Here is a 16361-nt window from a genome sequence, read left to right as displayed (position 1 = left end):
GAGTCAAATCTTTTAGCAAATTTATAGTGACAAATTAGAGTGGTCTAAAGATTAGCAACCAACTACTTGTGGTGCTTGGATTTTCATTTTTTTCAAGATATAAGACTAATAATTAACTTATATATAAGTTAAAAAAATAACTTGTATGTTTATTTGTTTGTACTTGTAAAATTTTGTGCCACATTTTCAGAACCCTAACAAAGCATTTATGCTTAACATATACGAGTGGTAATTAACAATTTTTTTAATATAAATTTTTGCCTTGAACATATTAAAATAACAATGGAGGATCTGAATGAATGGTTATGTTTTAATAATCAACTCTTGACATTATGATCTCTAATGACTATGCCGGATCCTTCGTAGATACTTCATTTTGCTCCCCGTGTCTTAAGTCCTCGTATTATACTCTATATAGTATAAAAATATGTAGTCATGAATGTGCTTATGAGAAAAAATGATTGATTATAATATTATATAGTTGTAAGAAAAAATCACAACTATTTCTTCAATATGAGGAGGATCTATGAGCAAAATCTATATCTAGCTACAATCAAAAGAGTTCAAAGATTATTTCAATTATTTTTGATCATTGCTAAGATTATATGGTAATTATTTTAAGATAAACTTGTCGATTAGTTACAGCATCAACAACAAATCACAAACAAAACTTCCTAAGTTTTTAGGGATATTATAAGCATATACCCCAAGAAGCACTGTTATGTGCTTACATGAGTGTATAAAACATTATATGGATAACTATTATGGACATATATTAGTTAAGCAAGGATCGAGTTATTAATGTCCTGATTTAACAATCATTGATCAGGACCACAAAATTGACTATTGAAACTCTAGGATCAAAAAACAACAATTAAATACATTTCAACTTGAAGTCACGATGGTGTCACTCTATTTTATATATTGACTACCTCCATCCACTAGCATGCCACTAACGATCTCAAACATCATTTGATGAGGAAAATATACAAAAGATGTGCACTACACAACAAGATTAAAAGTGATGATGCATGCATGTATCCACCTACAATTAAGAGTATAAATTAATGATCATTCTCTGATAGATTCATGAATTTAGTGAAATCTGTATGTGGTCCATATTATGAACCTTCAAGCACAAATTATAGACACTACTTGAGGTGCGAGCCTGACCTACATTCCTATGAAAATAGATTATACAATTGGGCGAAAACAATGATGCTAAAGGATAATAGTTTCGTGAACTCTATTGATCCTCAACTCTCATTGAAAGGGGGAAAAAAAAGAGAGAGATAGAGAAAAGATGTTATAAAGTCACTTATGGCTCATATATAAAATGTCCTTTATTATTTAGATAGCCACCTTCAATCTCTTTTAGCAATGTCTTGTAGATTGGGTATCCATGGTTGCTCCATGAGCTACGGCAACTTGAGGCTTTAAATAAGTCCTAATCTTTCATGCTTCTAGCTTGGATTCTTCTTAGCTTGCCTGTATATTTTGCTAAGTAGCCTACATGACAAATATGTTTACCTTCTCTTTTTTAAAAAAAGAACTTAAATGGTCCATGATTGACTCCTAGTAGAAACCAACCTAACAATTTTACAAACTAATCATTTTGAAGAATGTTCCATTGCTGCCCACTTGATATGGAATCTGTTAAAATATGGTTGTGCAGAAGAAAAGGTTGGACTTAGACAATCAAAATATCTTATGGTCAAAGTGGTTGTGAAAAGCTCAATGGGTGGCCCACAGAGAGGGTCCAAAGTTTCTATCATGGGAAGCTCAGATGTTTTGGTTTAGCTGATAAACAAATGCTAAGATCATCCTTAATCGATGAGTATCGCTATGTATACACTGTGGATGAGAAGTTAATTTTTTTTGGAAAAGTATGAACAAATGAATAGTTAAATTTTGTTTAGAAGTAGATGAATGATCCATTTTAATCTAGAAGGAGCATTGAGCTATTACATTTTCGCTACACATACCAATTTCCATTCCATCTCAACGGAAAGTATATTAAGTACAATATCATTCATGTACATGAAACAAACCCAAAAGACAATTGCAATATAAAACATTACTTGGAGAATGACATGATACATTGTATAATACGAGGCTATAACGCTAACTACCGAGCACCTAAAATCTTGTTCAATTCAATAGCTTTGATAGTAATGAAAAAATTCTCACTGCAGTAGATGTATGCATCAAACTAAATTAAAAAAAAAACTGATAAGATTTTTTTGCTAAATTAGAAAAGCTATGTAAAACTTACACATAATCCCATCCTTTAGTTGTTTTATCCTTCATGCAGTGCAAGCATGCTTGAAATAACAAAATTAACATATCATTAGCAATTGGTATTCAACAAAAATGATGCAAATTTCTCATAACAGTGGAGAAACAACGGGACTCTGATCATGCTACAACAGTAAAAAATAATAAAAGAACTCATGCCTTGTAGGATTAGATTTTGAGCATTTTACATTACAGTTCTATAAATAACAAGATATACTGTGCATATATATGCGTAACATATATTCCCATTATCACATAACTATCATTTGATTGCATGGTGGAAATAACTTTTGCGCTGCTCAAATTCCCATTCAATTATAATATTTTGTAATTCAAATTATTAAATAAATTTATATAGGAATTCTTCATGATATAAACAAAGACACAATCAAACGACAACATAATGTATGCATGTATATATGGGTGTATATGCATGTATACACATCGTTTCAGGATCATACATGTATGTATTAATATAAGTAAAGGACTAGCTAAAGACTTGCATCAGAAAAAAAAGGCCAAAGACCACGTTATGGAAGCCGTTTGGTCAGGGCAAATGTAACGGTCAGATTTTTAAAAAAAAAGGCGCGGCTCGTCCACCCACGACACGTACACACGGCAGTGCGCCATCATGGTAGCCACCTGTCCCCAACAATCCCTCGGGTGGTGCATGAAAAGAGGGACAGCGTACCTACCACCGCTTACGGATCGCCATCCACCACGTGGCTGTTTAATACACGGTTGCGTGATGTCAGCGCGACGTCACGTCGACCGGGATGAAAATGCCAGCCAACACTTTCCACGTGGCAAAAGTTCGAATGTATTTGCCACGTCATCAGATCCCCGCATTGTTTTTTCTGCAGTGTTGCGGTGAGATGGTTAGGGGATTAAACAGCACCGCGATATGTTGAGGTGATCATAATTTTTTTTTAAATTAAAATATTAATATAATATCTTTTTATTGGTAGGCTGTCCATCCAAAAATTTCTCGACCAATCCGCTATTGTTCCATCGAGGATCTGTTATTGCCACGTGTTGATATGTTGTTCTATTGAAGGCTGCTGAAGCAAGTGCGAAGTGATATGTGCCCGTTGTTTTGATGACCACAAAGACAGCTGATGTACCGCACACGTAGTGTACACGGGAGCTGGTTGGATGATTGAAATTCTTATCCGGAAGGAAGACCTTCTCAAGCGGATTTTTAATTCAGATATTACTGCAGCGTTCCAAAATCCTTTTTAATTTTTTTATTATTAATATTTTTTTTAACTGTCCTATTTAAGATGGATAACATTAATTATCTATCGGTAATTGATTTTAACTGATCATATGTGTGATTGGTGTGTAAATAATTCGAATTATGTAGATATTTTCATATCAAAAGAGATAGCAAATCTCTTAGAAGGCTGTCGAGGTTGTCATCAAGGTGGCACACAAGAGACGAAGGCACCATCATGGTCAGCAAGGAATGTTAGGATTGGGTCCCATGATCCAATTGGTCAGGTCAGATTTTTAATTCGAGAAGTGGATCATGGGAGAAGGAGGAAGAGAGAGCTGATTCAAGATCGTGGGGCTATCGTTGCTCATAGATTGTGGAAGATTACCATTAAGGATGAGAAAGATGGTACCATAAGAAGGGAGAGGAGGAGGATCATATTAGGGGATCATCACATGAGGAAGATAATGGCATGAGGAGAGAGAGAGCTACATAAGAAGCGGTCAATGCAGAAAGGTGGTGAGGAGAGGGGGTTGGCATAGAAGGTGGTCAACGTGATGAAGAAGAGGCTGAGGCAGTCGGCATGAGGAGAGCGCAATGGTTAAGGGAAGGGAAGGTAGTTGATGTAGAGAGACGGTGAGGAGTAGTACAATAAGAAGGAAGAGGAGAGGTGGTAAAAAGAGAGGCTCATATAGAAAGTAATCAATGCGGCGAAGAGGCAGCCACCGTAAGGAGAGGTGGTGGCAAGGGGAGGAGAGGCTGCCAACACAAAGAGACGGTGAGGGAGGGGGCCGGTACGAAGAGATGGTTGGTGCAGGAGAGACACCAACAAGGAAAAGAGATTTTGATGATCTCTGATATAAACTTTCTTAATTACCCCTATATAATAAAAAATAATTAAGGAGCACAAAAGCAACTATCTTTTTAATTCACATGGGAACTTGATGACTAGGGAAGGGTAGTCATCAAATTTTTTTTGCTTTTCCAGATTGAATAGCACCATTGGATTTATTTTTTCAGGACTAAATCTTTATCTTTTAAGAAATAATATGAATTATCCTCCACAGAAAATATATTATATTTGAAAAATAAATTGAAGACCTATGCAGCAGAGTACTCGAAGGAGCATTGCGGATTGATTTAGTATCTATTCCAATAATTTCATATGATATTTTATTTTTTGAATTTATTAGATATATTTATATCAGATAGATATGGTTCTTTCATTTTGAAAAAATAAAAAAATAAAAAAAATAAATTGAAGAAGAAAATTTCATCCTATATCCCTCTTGGATCTCTTTTCTTTCCATGTTTGAACTAAAAGTTTTAGTTGACACCTTATTATTGGGATAATATCTAATGGCATCCAAAAAAAAAAAACTTGCGCGTATATATCGTGCCACGTGCATATATCCTTGCACGGATATTATGTGGATACGTGTAATACATGCCATCCGGTCGGTAAGCCATTCCACTAATTAATCTCTTAATTTCTAGAATACTGATCATACCAAGACAATGAATTTCCAGTGAAATTGCCCATGGAACTCTCGGCATGATGATAAGAGAACTTTTTTTTGGTAACAATGATGGGAGAACTTTTAATATCTAATTGCAGAACTAATTTATTTAACAAACAATGTTTGTCGTCTATTTTAATAAACCATTCTAGGACATAACCCACGAAGGTTATTGACATATAAAATTTAGCATACGTAAAAGCTCGCACGGAATTTTATCTATAAAGTAATGAACTACCACCATTGGTATGATTTTAAGAGATCATATTATTTTAAGAATCACATGATTTTAAAGAGATTACATGATTGTAGAGATTATATGATTTTATATGATCATTAAAATATTTATAGAAGAAATGAAAATAAGAGAGGGGAAGAAATTTATATTTTTATTTTTTTAAAAATAAATGAGTTTAGTGAGATACTTCTCTTGTAATGATATTATTTAGTGATATGTCCAAAGATGGATTGTCATTGGTGCGAGATGGTACAAAGGCAGCCGGTAAGCTGTATAGGGCTTGAGAGTAGAAGAGGTTGCTGTTCCTCTTTTTCCGTAACTGCTAAAGCGAGGTTATGTGCAATAATTTTATTCTATTATATTCGATATATTTCAAAAATTATCTACACCAACATATGGATTGTGTATAAAAAAAATATTAAAAAAAATTATAGAATCATATTAATAAAAAAAATATTATATTCTATTATATGCTGTTATATATTGTAATCTTTAAGTTTATTTGATCATCTAAAATTATATATTCTTTAAAATCATGTGATCATTTAGAATAATGCTAACAACCATATGGAGAATGATATTAAATATAATATTTGCATTAAAGTTCTTCTGTTTCTAGTTCTTTTTTTTTTTGTCCATATTTGAGACAACAAATTTTCTATTTTCAAAAGCTCTGAAGGTTTAACAAGCAATTTCGAAAAATAAGACTGATTTATCATTCTGTTCAGTTCAGTGCCTTTTTTTTTAAATAGCTGTTTGAAAAAAAAAAAAGAAAAATAAGATCGAATACCCAATTAATGAGCCCTCAGTTATTTTGTTTCGGCAAAAGCTGTGCTACTGGGCTTCAAGGAAGAAAGACCATATAATTTTGGCCTGGGAGCATAGTTGTTCCAACATTTGAATGCCAATGCTCTTGCCCATCCATCATGAATTATTCTCAGTTTACCCAAGAATAAGAGGAAAGCAGAATGACTTTATGGGAGGATTCCCAATTAAAAAAAAAAAAAAAAGATTTGGTCAATCTAGGGTTGTGATTTGGCGTATGCTTATGGCTTTAAAAATGATTGAAATTCTTAAATCACCCCTGCCATATGCGTCATCCCTTGGGTACACGGAACTGCTGCATGGAACCACGTGGTACCTGGAAAGCAACAGCCTCCATACGTGACAAAGTTGCTATCATATCGCCGAGGGAATTTTTAAAATTTTTTTCCTTTTGAACAAATCCTTATCATGTATGTGATGTGACCAATGTTGTGTTCGAGTTTCTCATGGTGGGATAAGTTAGCCATTAGATAACCTTATGGCAACCATGGAGCACTTGAGAACATAAAAAAGTCGCCTATCTTCGTGTCGTGTTAGCCGTGTCGTTTGGGTACATTAATTATTGTCATGACAATGGGTATTGTCCTCCCCTCAAGCAATTGCTTTCGGCGCCAATGTGCGAGGTGGAATTATGACAGTCCATTTTTTATTTTATTATTTTTTAAATATATTTAGATTGTGATTAAGATCAAAATTAGAATGGATTAAATTAAAAATCAAAATGACATATCTATTAATGTATTTGGTTCGCGATTGAAATCGAAATAAAATTTAAATATCAAGGAGAGCCTAAATTAAATTTTAGAAGAACGGAGCTTTTTTATTTTGTTGAATTGAGACATGAATGAATCTTCAAAATAAATAATTGAAATAAAAATTATTATTTTTTTTTATTCTAAAATCATTTTTTTTAATCAAATCAAACATGTTATTAATGTATATGCTGCATCTAAGATTGAGAAGTAGAGAAAGGGCTAAAACCGACACTAGGTGGTGCAGCTGGGACAAGAGGTTGACGAGGGAGGGATGGGTGGGTCAAAAGTGTTAACCAATTATCCATCATGGGATGTCAATTGCACGTCTCCGATCTAAACGATTTGTTCGATCAAGAGCTAACCAAATTTTGTAAAGAAAACAACGAGGTGGTCTATTTTTTCCCATTAAACTGGCACACGTAAGCAGGTCATTGTTTGTGGCTTCTCCCTGTATAGCATGCATTGACGTTAATTGATTACACAATTACACCCCTTAAAGGATGCAAATTGTTCAAATCGGTGACCGTTGGATCCCGGAGCGGTTAAATGAGAGCAGTGGAGGCGGGGATCGTTCATCTAATCTTAATCAAGCTATTCGCCTAATTCCGGGAGATCCACTGTGGAATGAATGGACGGCTGTGATCACTGATGACCAAATGCCGCCGGCGCTCTTCTTAAAAACGCCAAAACCGCGCCAATCAAATTCCTTCACTGGCTGTCCCGCGGGAAAACTCAGCAGCGCAAATCTCGACCGCGCATTTTGCGGGCAAATCGACGGCCACAAGCTAAAGAAATGAGCCATCAGGATCCGTCCCGGTAAAATTTAAAAATTTCCCGCGGTTTCCCGGCCCCAAAACGGCGCGCCAAATAAAAACCATTTCGAGCCTTCTCTTCTATTAAACCTCTCATTCGCCCCCAAATCCTCTAATCTTCTGTGTGTGTGTGTGTGTGTGTGGATCTTGAACTCTAGCAATGGCGGGGGCTTCATCGAAGACTAACCCTCCGAGGGCGCGGAAGAGGGTGGAGGCCGAGACTAATACACTGAAGCGCGCCCGGGATGGGAGCGCTTTCACCAAATGGTACTCTCCCTGTAGTTCTAAGTTTCTGTGGATTTTCTTTGATATGATTCGTTTGATCAGTTAAGCTATTCCTCCTTTTTGATTCTCGATGCTCGATGTTATTGATTGATCGAGTGCTGTTTGGTCGCAGTGAAGCATGTAACAAAGATGTTCCTGTGGTTCTCATTGATATGCATAGCTGTAGCCTTGATTCCAAGATCAGAATGAGTTTAGGTATTCAAATTTCCTTCTCTAGGATAGTATCTGCAATCGCGTCCTTTCCTCTTTATTCTTATGGTTTATTCTCCTCAAATCTATTGGAACAGAGTCTCAGGTTGTTGAGAAGGTAGCTGATGTGAAGAAGCCTGTGGAGAGGTAATTTCACATTTTGGGAGGTTTGTTTTAGAGAAGAATGCGTTCTTAATAGCCATGTCATCTAAATGGTGGCAGGAAGAGGGCGGCGCCAGCTGATCGCAAGGAAAGAAAAGGCAAGAAAGAGAGGAAATCCAAGGATCCCAAGGCACCTAAACGCCCTCCCACTGCCTTCTTCCTCTTCATGTACTGCTCCAGTTTATTTTTACTTCACATTGTCCTACTCTTGCTCTATATAAGCAAATGCTTTGGCTAAAGTTTTAAACTTTTTATGTTTTGTAATACAGGGATGATTTCAGGAAAGAATACAAGGAAACTCATCCTGATTCCAAGAGTGTTTCTATGGTATGAACATGCTCCCTTTTTTTGGTCTTTTTTCCCCCTGGGACATCTCTGTGTATTGCTCCAATGCAGTTTTTGTGACAGGTTGTCCTCTTCTTTGTTTCCTGTTTTGCTTGTAAAAACAGGTCGCAAAGGAGGGTGGTGAGAAGTGGAAATCCATGACCGATGAAGTGAGTGCAAAGAAACATGTTTCTTTTATATGTTATAACCTAAGTTTTCCTCTCTTTTTAATATCAATGCTTGGTGTGGTCGATCATCCTATGCTTTGGTAATAGGAGAGGAAGCCATATGTGGACAAGGCAGCAGAGCTTAAAGCAGAATATGAGAAAGTAAAGGAGAAATTAAATGAACAAAATGAGGAAGAGGTTTGCAGAACAATTCTTGTCCTTATTTATCGTCCTCTTGTTTCCTTCCATCTCTTTGTTGGATTGACCACTTTATTATTATTATTATTATTATTATTATTATTATTATTATTTCTTTGCTGTTTTGCTTTACAGGAAAAAGAAGAAATAGAAGAGTCTGAAAAGGAAGAAGAGTGAGGAGCAGAGGATTTTGATGCTGGAAGTGTCCTAGTGAGAAACTAGTTTCTTTGTTCTCTGCCTGTAAATTTTGATGGATATCTTTTTGTTGGATACAATGTGTTTTTTTTCTCTTTGAAATAGTTGTTTACCTTTGGGTAAGCAAATGTGGAAGCTATTGTGAGTTGTTAGCATTCATGCCTTTCATTTGGATGGTATTAACGATGGTAATCCGCATGTCATGTGGCATCTCAGTTATTTTCCAATAGATCCTGCAGCAATACCCCGTATCACAAGCTCATTCTGTTATTGCTTGGCTACTCTCTGCTTTTGTGATTGCTGTGCACAATATCTGATCGGTATCTATACCATGTCCAGAATTTGGCAGCAATATGGCAGCCACTCTCATATGATGAGTTTTAAGCTTCAATTGTATAAGTCGAGAATTTTTTGTCCCAATTTTAAGTTCAACTTATATTGTGTCTTTCTTGGTTGAATGACATTTGGTGCATTAAATGGAATTCTGACTGGTTGATTGGCCTTGCTTGCAGTATACTTGGCACCAGCTTGCATAAACTAATATGTGAAGCTAGAGAATCTAGCCAATGACCTATCCTGTCAAATAGTATATTTGACATGCACATATGCTATCTACCATTGTTACCTGTAGTTTATTAGTTGGAAAAAGTTCCCTAGCTAATCAGTAGCTGTAGAAATTGAATTTCATGAATCAAAATTAAGCGTTATACACACAACCAGCAGTTTCAGAAATCATGTTTGGTTCACTAAATGCAAGAACATCAAGCTTGACAAGATGTAATACTGCTGATATAACTGAACTGAACAACATTAAAAAATCAATGTGGCATAAATGATGTGCAATTCTGATTTTTACTCCAAATTGTTTTTTGCCTTTTCTAGTCAAATCAATATATTTTTCCCACAAGGTCTTACTTCATGGTATAACAATCATCTCATTATATAGTGTCATGCGACATGAACATGAGTTTATTTCATTCACTATTTTATGGTGCTACTTCAATGTTATTTATATTTGTTGCCATAGTGCTAATAAGGTGCTCTGAGGGTATGTTATTTGGTTTAATAAAATTATAATTCTTATGCAGATGATATTTAAAATGTGGCTGGTTTCTTTGGTTCAAATTTATGGTGAAGCAATTTGGCATTTGAGGGACTAAATATAAAGCAGACTTACCAAAAAAAAAAAAGGAAAGAGAAAGAAAGAAATAAAAATCTAATTGTTTCCTACAAAATCTATTGTAGAGTGGATTGTGTTTTCAAGAACAACATGACCCAATCCCTTCTTACAAGGCTTCCATTACTTGAGACAGTTGGCACATTATGAGTTTTTATTGTATATGTACAGCATTGTAATTTGTCATATATTAAGCGCACATATTGCCATCCAAGACAAAAGGCCAAGTTATTTGAAATAATCAGAGATAAAGCAACATGTTTTCACAAATTAAGAACGTGAAAGAATTTTTCTCCCTTTTAGAACTAGAAAAACTGCAATATTGAATTGCTAATGGATGGCCTGGAAGACAGCTTTGGGCATTATACCTACGACTCAGTCATAGTCATGCCCTATAGTTGGATATCTTCAGGGTGTGCATATCCATTGTTAAAAGCCCTGCATTTCCTGCCTCAAACAATCCTCGGTCTGGGATTACTTGGTGATTGATGAAGCCCCATCAACTTAGCCTCGATGTTTAGCCCCATGGACTACCAGAGTTACCATGTAACTCTGAGATTCAGCACCACTTACATTTGCCATGAGATTTGGTTAACCCTGAGATTATTTTTATTTTGGGGTTTCTAACTTATGTTATGCCACAGTATAGTCATAGCCTTGGATCATCAAATTGCACATGATTCAGCAGCAATCATAGTTATTATTTCGGAATGCTCCAACCAAAAGGCAAATGCAGCACCACAACATGATCATCAAAATATTTGATGATTCTTAACCTATCCAATGTTCGTTTCCGTAGCACCAGTCAGTGCAAAAGCAAAGATTTTTCGACAACAGAAGCCAATCTGGGATTCATTTCACAGGTTCCTAACTTCAGGCTTCTGCAACAAACTAAATTCATCAAGAGGTAGTCTTGTCATGCAAGCGTTTTTTTGTGGAAGTACTTATTTGCTAACTTGGCATAAGAGGCCTAAAGGACCGGAGTCCAAAAGGCACTAGTCTGAACACCATTTCACTTAAACAGAAATGGAACTATAAATCTCCTACTCATAAAGCAAATAATATATGAAGATTTTCAGCAACCCGAACAATGGGAAGTTCATTATCACTCCTAAAAAGAAATCACAAATCGACAGTGAAGCTACATCTTATGGCTTGATATCTCTCAATTCGGTCCCATTACCATGCCTCCACCTCCCTTCAAACCCACCATTCAAATCTTTCCAAACCTGAGTCACGCCAGTTGTTTTCTTCTTCTCTCATGATCCCCTTCTATTGACAGGCCGGAACACTTCTGTCTAAAGATCAGCATGAGCTAAAGAAGTTTGCTCTTTTTTTTTTTTGGTACAGATGAGTGATCATACGAGTTTAGTATAAATACAATTTACGAAATTAGAAAACAAGATACCATACAAAGCTTGTGGACATGTCTCATCCTGTTGCCAGTATCTAATATGCCACACCTTTCCTTGTTAACAGGTTATCGATTGATCAACCTCCTCTCATCACAGCCCTATCAGGAGGAATACCAGGCCTCTCCTTGGTAAACATGTAGAAGTTTTTACCTCCCTTTCCTCGTAGCCTGTAGATAAATGCTCCCACAACATATCCACTACACAAATCCTGGTTGTCACTCAAGCAATCTGCAGGCTGTAGCCACATCTCAACTTCTAAATAATAAGCGACAGAGAATTGATTGGTGTTGCGGCAGAAATCTATCCTGGGTCAGGATGGCTGGAGTCGGATGATGACCGCCAGTCGACGGTTGCATGATCTGCACAAAAAAGCCTCCGTGAGCCGGAGTAGGCTCCGACGGGGACCCTCTGATGCTTAAGTCAGATTTTCACAATAGGAGATAAAGAGAGTGCTTTTTTAGAAAGAGGGCGTATCTCTGGATTTTCTAGATTATCTTTTTTGTTTATAAGTGAGGTTGGAGCTATAAGAAGAGGAGAGACCGATCTTTTTTTTTGCCCCCTATTATGTTCTTGAAAATCACACCGGATCCTCTAACTTTCTTGGATTTGGTAGGTATTATCACCTCATCAGGTAGATAACCAACCACTTTTATTAAAGACTTGAGATTACAACCAGGGATCTTGAGATTAACATGACTTATCCTACTCATGGCAATCCGCATGTCTTAATGAGATGACGTAACCGGACGCGATCATCGTGACAACAAACCATTATCTTTAATGGCTCAATTTGGCAGTCATACAGGAGCTTTCGATAGACACCATCGAATGCGGTGACTGAACTAAGGAGCGGAAAGAAATAGGCTTCAGGGACTGGTTATACGCCATCGGGCAACAAAATCGATGCGAATACCCAAGTCGAAGCCGACGTCGGGACTGATAGTTGAAGTAAAAAGTTGGTAGCATAAACAGGATTCGACGACTCGAGGGTGGTGATGCCCAAAGGATTCACGAGTAGATCAGCAGCTGGCGCAGGGGTCAGGGTCGACAGAGCTCATAGGCCAAGGTAGATAGTCAACTCACTCACTCGTATTTTTGGATCAGATATTAAGGTTATATCCATAACATATGGACCCTACTCTCTGGGCCTGTCTAGTCACATCATCTCATTAAGATATACGGATGACCATGAGTAAGATAAGGTCGCATCAATCTTAAGATTCTGCTTGTAATCTCAAATCTTTAATAAAAATGGCTGACTACCTACCAGATGAGGTGACAATACCCATCAAATCTAAAGAAATCAGAAGATCCAGCATGATTTCAAGACATAATGGGGGATAAAAAAAATCTCTGACGACCTCTCTTCTTCTCACGGCTTCAATCTCACCTATATAAAAAAAAGAATAATCCAAAAATCCCAGAAGTACTCTCTTTAAAAAAAAATGCTCGTTTTTTTCTCCCATTGCGGAAAACTAATTTGAGCGTCGCAGGATTCGCACGGGAGTCCACTGACTTTCGGAGGCTTTTCTTGTAGGTCATGCAGCCGTGAGTCAAGTCACGTAGCTGTTAACTCGTGGTCATCATCACTCTAGCCATTCCAACTCAAAACGGATTTCTACTGTAACAGTTGGAAAAAAAAAAAAAAGAAGCTGCAGGAAAATCTTGGAGACCCATTTGTTCATGATTCGAATGATTTCTTAGCCAATGCATGGACTTGCAGAACATTCCAATTTGCAGCAGTTGCTTGCTGCTCTATGGCATTTGCTTTACTTCAAAGATATCCTGTCAATAGTTCCAAAACCTCAATTTCTCGACATTCGAAAGGAAAAAACAAAAAGAGGTAACAAACTCTGGTCAATCTACGAGCGAACAGAAATTGGAAGAAAAAAGGAAGTTTGGTAACAGACTCGTATGCAGTTTTCGACATCAAATGCAGTTTTCGACAAACTCGGCCAGCTAGAAACACTGAGATCAAGCAAGCTAGCCTGTAGTATTTGCTGAACAATTATTAAGGACCTGTGTGGCATCATCATCGTTTTTGTGTTTTTATTTCCCCACTAGTTAGCAAAATGCCACATGAAGATTGATGGTATCATCATCGTTTTTGTGTTTTTATTTCCCTACAAATTAGCAAAATGCCACATGAAGATTGATGTCAAAGATAGCATTTGCACAAAACTTATACTCTACCTGCTTCTATTTTCATTCTTTCTTCAAAGCAATCAATCTTTGGCACCTAAAGCTCTTAAGATCTTAGAAACAAATTCAGAAAAACAAAAGGTTTTATCATTAACGTTGTTCAGTCTAGTTCGTTTTTCTTGTTGGATTTTTGAAAACAAAAACAGAAAACAAAAGCAATATCAAATCGGCTCTTAAATTTTCAGACTTATCAAGGCTGAGATACACAATAAAATTGCACATTATTTGACTTAAAAAAAAAAAAGTGACTGATTAACTACATACCTCTTTGTCGGATATTACTTTACCGTTATGCATTCCCACCGATTTTCTGAACCACCGCTCAAACGTTGTCAGCAGCTGAATCAGACTCCTCCTCCTCTCCGGTGCCGGTTCCACTCCCAGCTGCCCTCCCTCCAATCCCCGCCGACGAATGAGCACAAGCTCAAGAAGTCTCCTCCTCGCTTCGTATACTGGATTTGGATCGATCAGCCTCCCTCTGTCGTAGGCCTCCGGAGGAACACAGTGTGCCGCTTCCCCTTGGTCGACAGGTAGAAGATCCCCGGGTGGTCCAAGAACAGGTCCCGGATGTTAAGCTCGATCCCGAACCACTTCCTCAAGTGGCTGATCTTCTCCACCTCCACCATCTTCTCCACCGTCAAACTCAAGAACTCGTGCGCAATCCCCACTGCCCGCTTCTCCATTCGCCTCATTCTATCCTTTGAACTCTTCCCTCCTCCGCCGCCGCCGCCGACGGCGTCATACGGCCCGACATATGGCAGCCGCTGCCACTCTTTCACCTTGGCACGGAAATTCTTGGTAAGCCGCATCCCGGGAGGGAACCCCTGCTTGAATCCGAACCTCAGCTCCATCTCATCCGCCTTGGATCCCTCCCTGCTCGTCTCCCGGCGCCGCCACTCCTCCACCGCCGGTGTGAAATTAGGGCTGGGGTTCCCCTCAACGAGCTCCAACAGATGGGTGTTAGGGTCCCGTGGATTGTCCCGGAGCGAGAAGATGGTAGGATTCCGGGCGATGATCGAATCCTCAAAGTCGTCGGGAAGGCCGAGCTCCTTCCACATTCGAAAGATGGCGCGGAGTGGAAGGGATCGGGAGGGGGACATGGAGAGGAGGCGGGAGAGGCGATCCACGGCGGCGGGGCGGCGGCGGAGGCGGCGGAGGACTCCTGGAGGGCGATCTGGGCAGCGGCGGGGGCGAGGCGGACGAGGGCGTGGGAGGAGGAGGGGTCGTAGTGGAGGGAGAAGACGCGGGGGAAGGCGCGGACGAAATGGGGGGCGCCGCGGTTGAGGCGAAGTTTGGGGGCGGCGGAGGAGAGGAGGGGAAGAGGGAGGGAGAGGCCTGGAGAGGCGAGGATGAGGTCCTGGACGGCCACCACCTTGAGGAGGTGCTTGTAGCCGTCCATCAGCTTCTCGAAGGTGGGGTCGATGTGCCTCGCCGCCACGTACTGGGCGGAGGTGGTCTTGGATCGGGCCAAGACGGCTGGGAGAAGGGCGGAGCGAGCCAGCATCACCCGGGCAAGAGGAACCAGCGGGGGTGACAAACTTGCGGCAGTGGCAAGGGCCGTCTCAGTCACAGCGCGGTGGGGCGCAATTCGCCGCCGTGACGAGGGCTGCCTCCGTCCCAGCGCGCGGGGAACGAATGGACGCCGAGACTGACGTAACAATCTACGCTAGTACCTTCCCTTGTTTCTCCAACATTTTCTGATTTTATCCATAACGCTACATTTCAATTACAACATCAAGGAAAAAGATACCATCATTTGTTATTCGTACTTCGCGGCCTGCAGGTTTCGCTTGGCTACAAAGCTACAGAAATATGCGAGAGAACGCAGAAAACTTCGCCCCGCTATCTAGGTGCCGTAGCCAACGTGGAACCGCTGCTCCTCCCGATATAAATAATCTCGCTGAGTATCAATATCTGAAACCAATTCCAGGATAAAAACTGATTTTGAGTAAACACCATCGAACCGATAAAATGGAACGAAACTACAAATTTGATTTGATTTAAAGTTTAATTTAATTTAATTTAATTATTTTTTGATATATTAAAAATAAATTTAAATTGATTTAAATTTATCTATAAATAAAATCATTCTCAAATCATAGTAGATCATCTTTAATAAAATAATATTATTTTGATTAAAATATTATTTATATTAAAATATTAATATATTAAAAATAATTTTAAATTTATGATATTATTTATTAATTTTATTTTATATTAATTTATTTTGAAATTTTAAATAACTTTTTGAATTATTTATTTTTTTATAATATATTAAAATTTTTTATCTTAATTTTTAATAATAATATTTTTTAAAAAATTTATTTTATTATGTGATAATATCCTACGTCAATATAAATTATTTTATTTGATAAATTATTTT

General features: G+C 38.1%; 2 protein-coding genes across 2 annotated transcripts; one reads left to right on the top strand and one right to left on the bottom strand.

Annotated features, from left to right (window-relative positions):
* The first annotated feature begins 7773 nt into the window (after positions 1 to 7773).
* LOC105058977 (high mobility group B protein 7) lies at positions 7774 to 9411 on the top strand. The gene is made up of 8 exons (XM_010942076.4): positions 7774 to 7931; positions 8062 to 8144; positions 8237 to 8285; positions 8361 to 8468; positions 8570 to 8627; positions 8750 to 8794; positions 8900 to 8989; positions 9125 to 9411. The coding sequence occupies exons 1-8, from the start codon at positions 7825 to 7827 to the stop codon at positions 9164 to 9166; spliced, it is 582 nt and encodes a 193-aa protein (XP_010940378.1). The 5' UTR covers positions 7774 to 7824; the 3' UTR covers positions 9167 to 9411.
* Positions 9412 to 11390: 1979 nt separating this feature from the next.
* LOC105058976 (protein ROOT PRIMORDIUM DEFECTIVE 1) lies at positions 11391 to 15938 on the bottom strand. The gene is given in 4 exon segments (XM_073250152.1): positions 11391 to 12011; positions 14243 to 14472; positions 14475 to 15116; positions 15119 to 15938. Coding segments are annotated over 4 exon segments (1395 nt in total). The 5' UTR covers positions 15483 to 15938; the 3' UTR covers positions 11391 to 11852.
* Positions 15939 to 16361: the final 423 nt, after the last annotated feature.

Source organism: Elaeis guineensis, chromosome 16, assembly GCF_000442705.2.
Source record: "Elaeis guineensis isolate ETL-2024a chromosome 16, EG11, whole genome shotgun sequence".
NCBI classification, from domain to species: domain Eukaryota; kingdom Viridiplantae; phylum Streptophyta; class Magnoliopsida; order Arecales; family Arecaceae; genus Elaeis; species Elaeis guineensis.
This window is presented reverse-complemented; position numbering and strand designations above follow the sequence as displayed.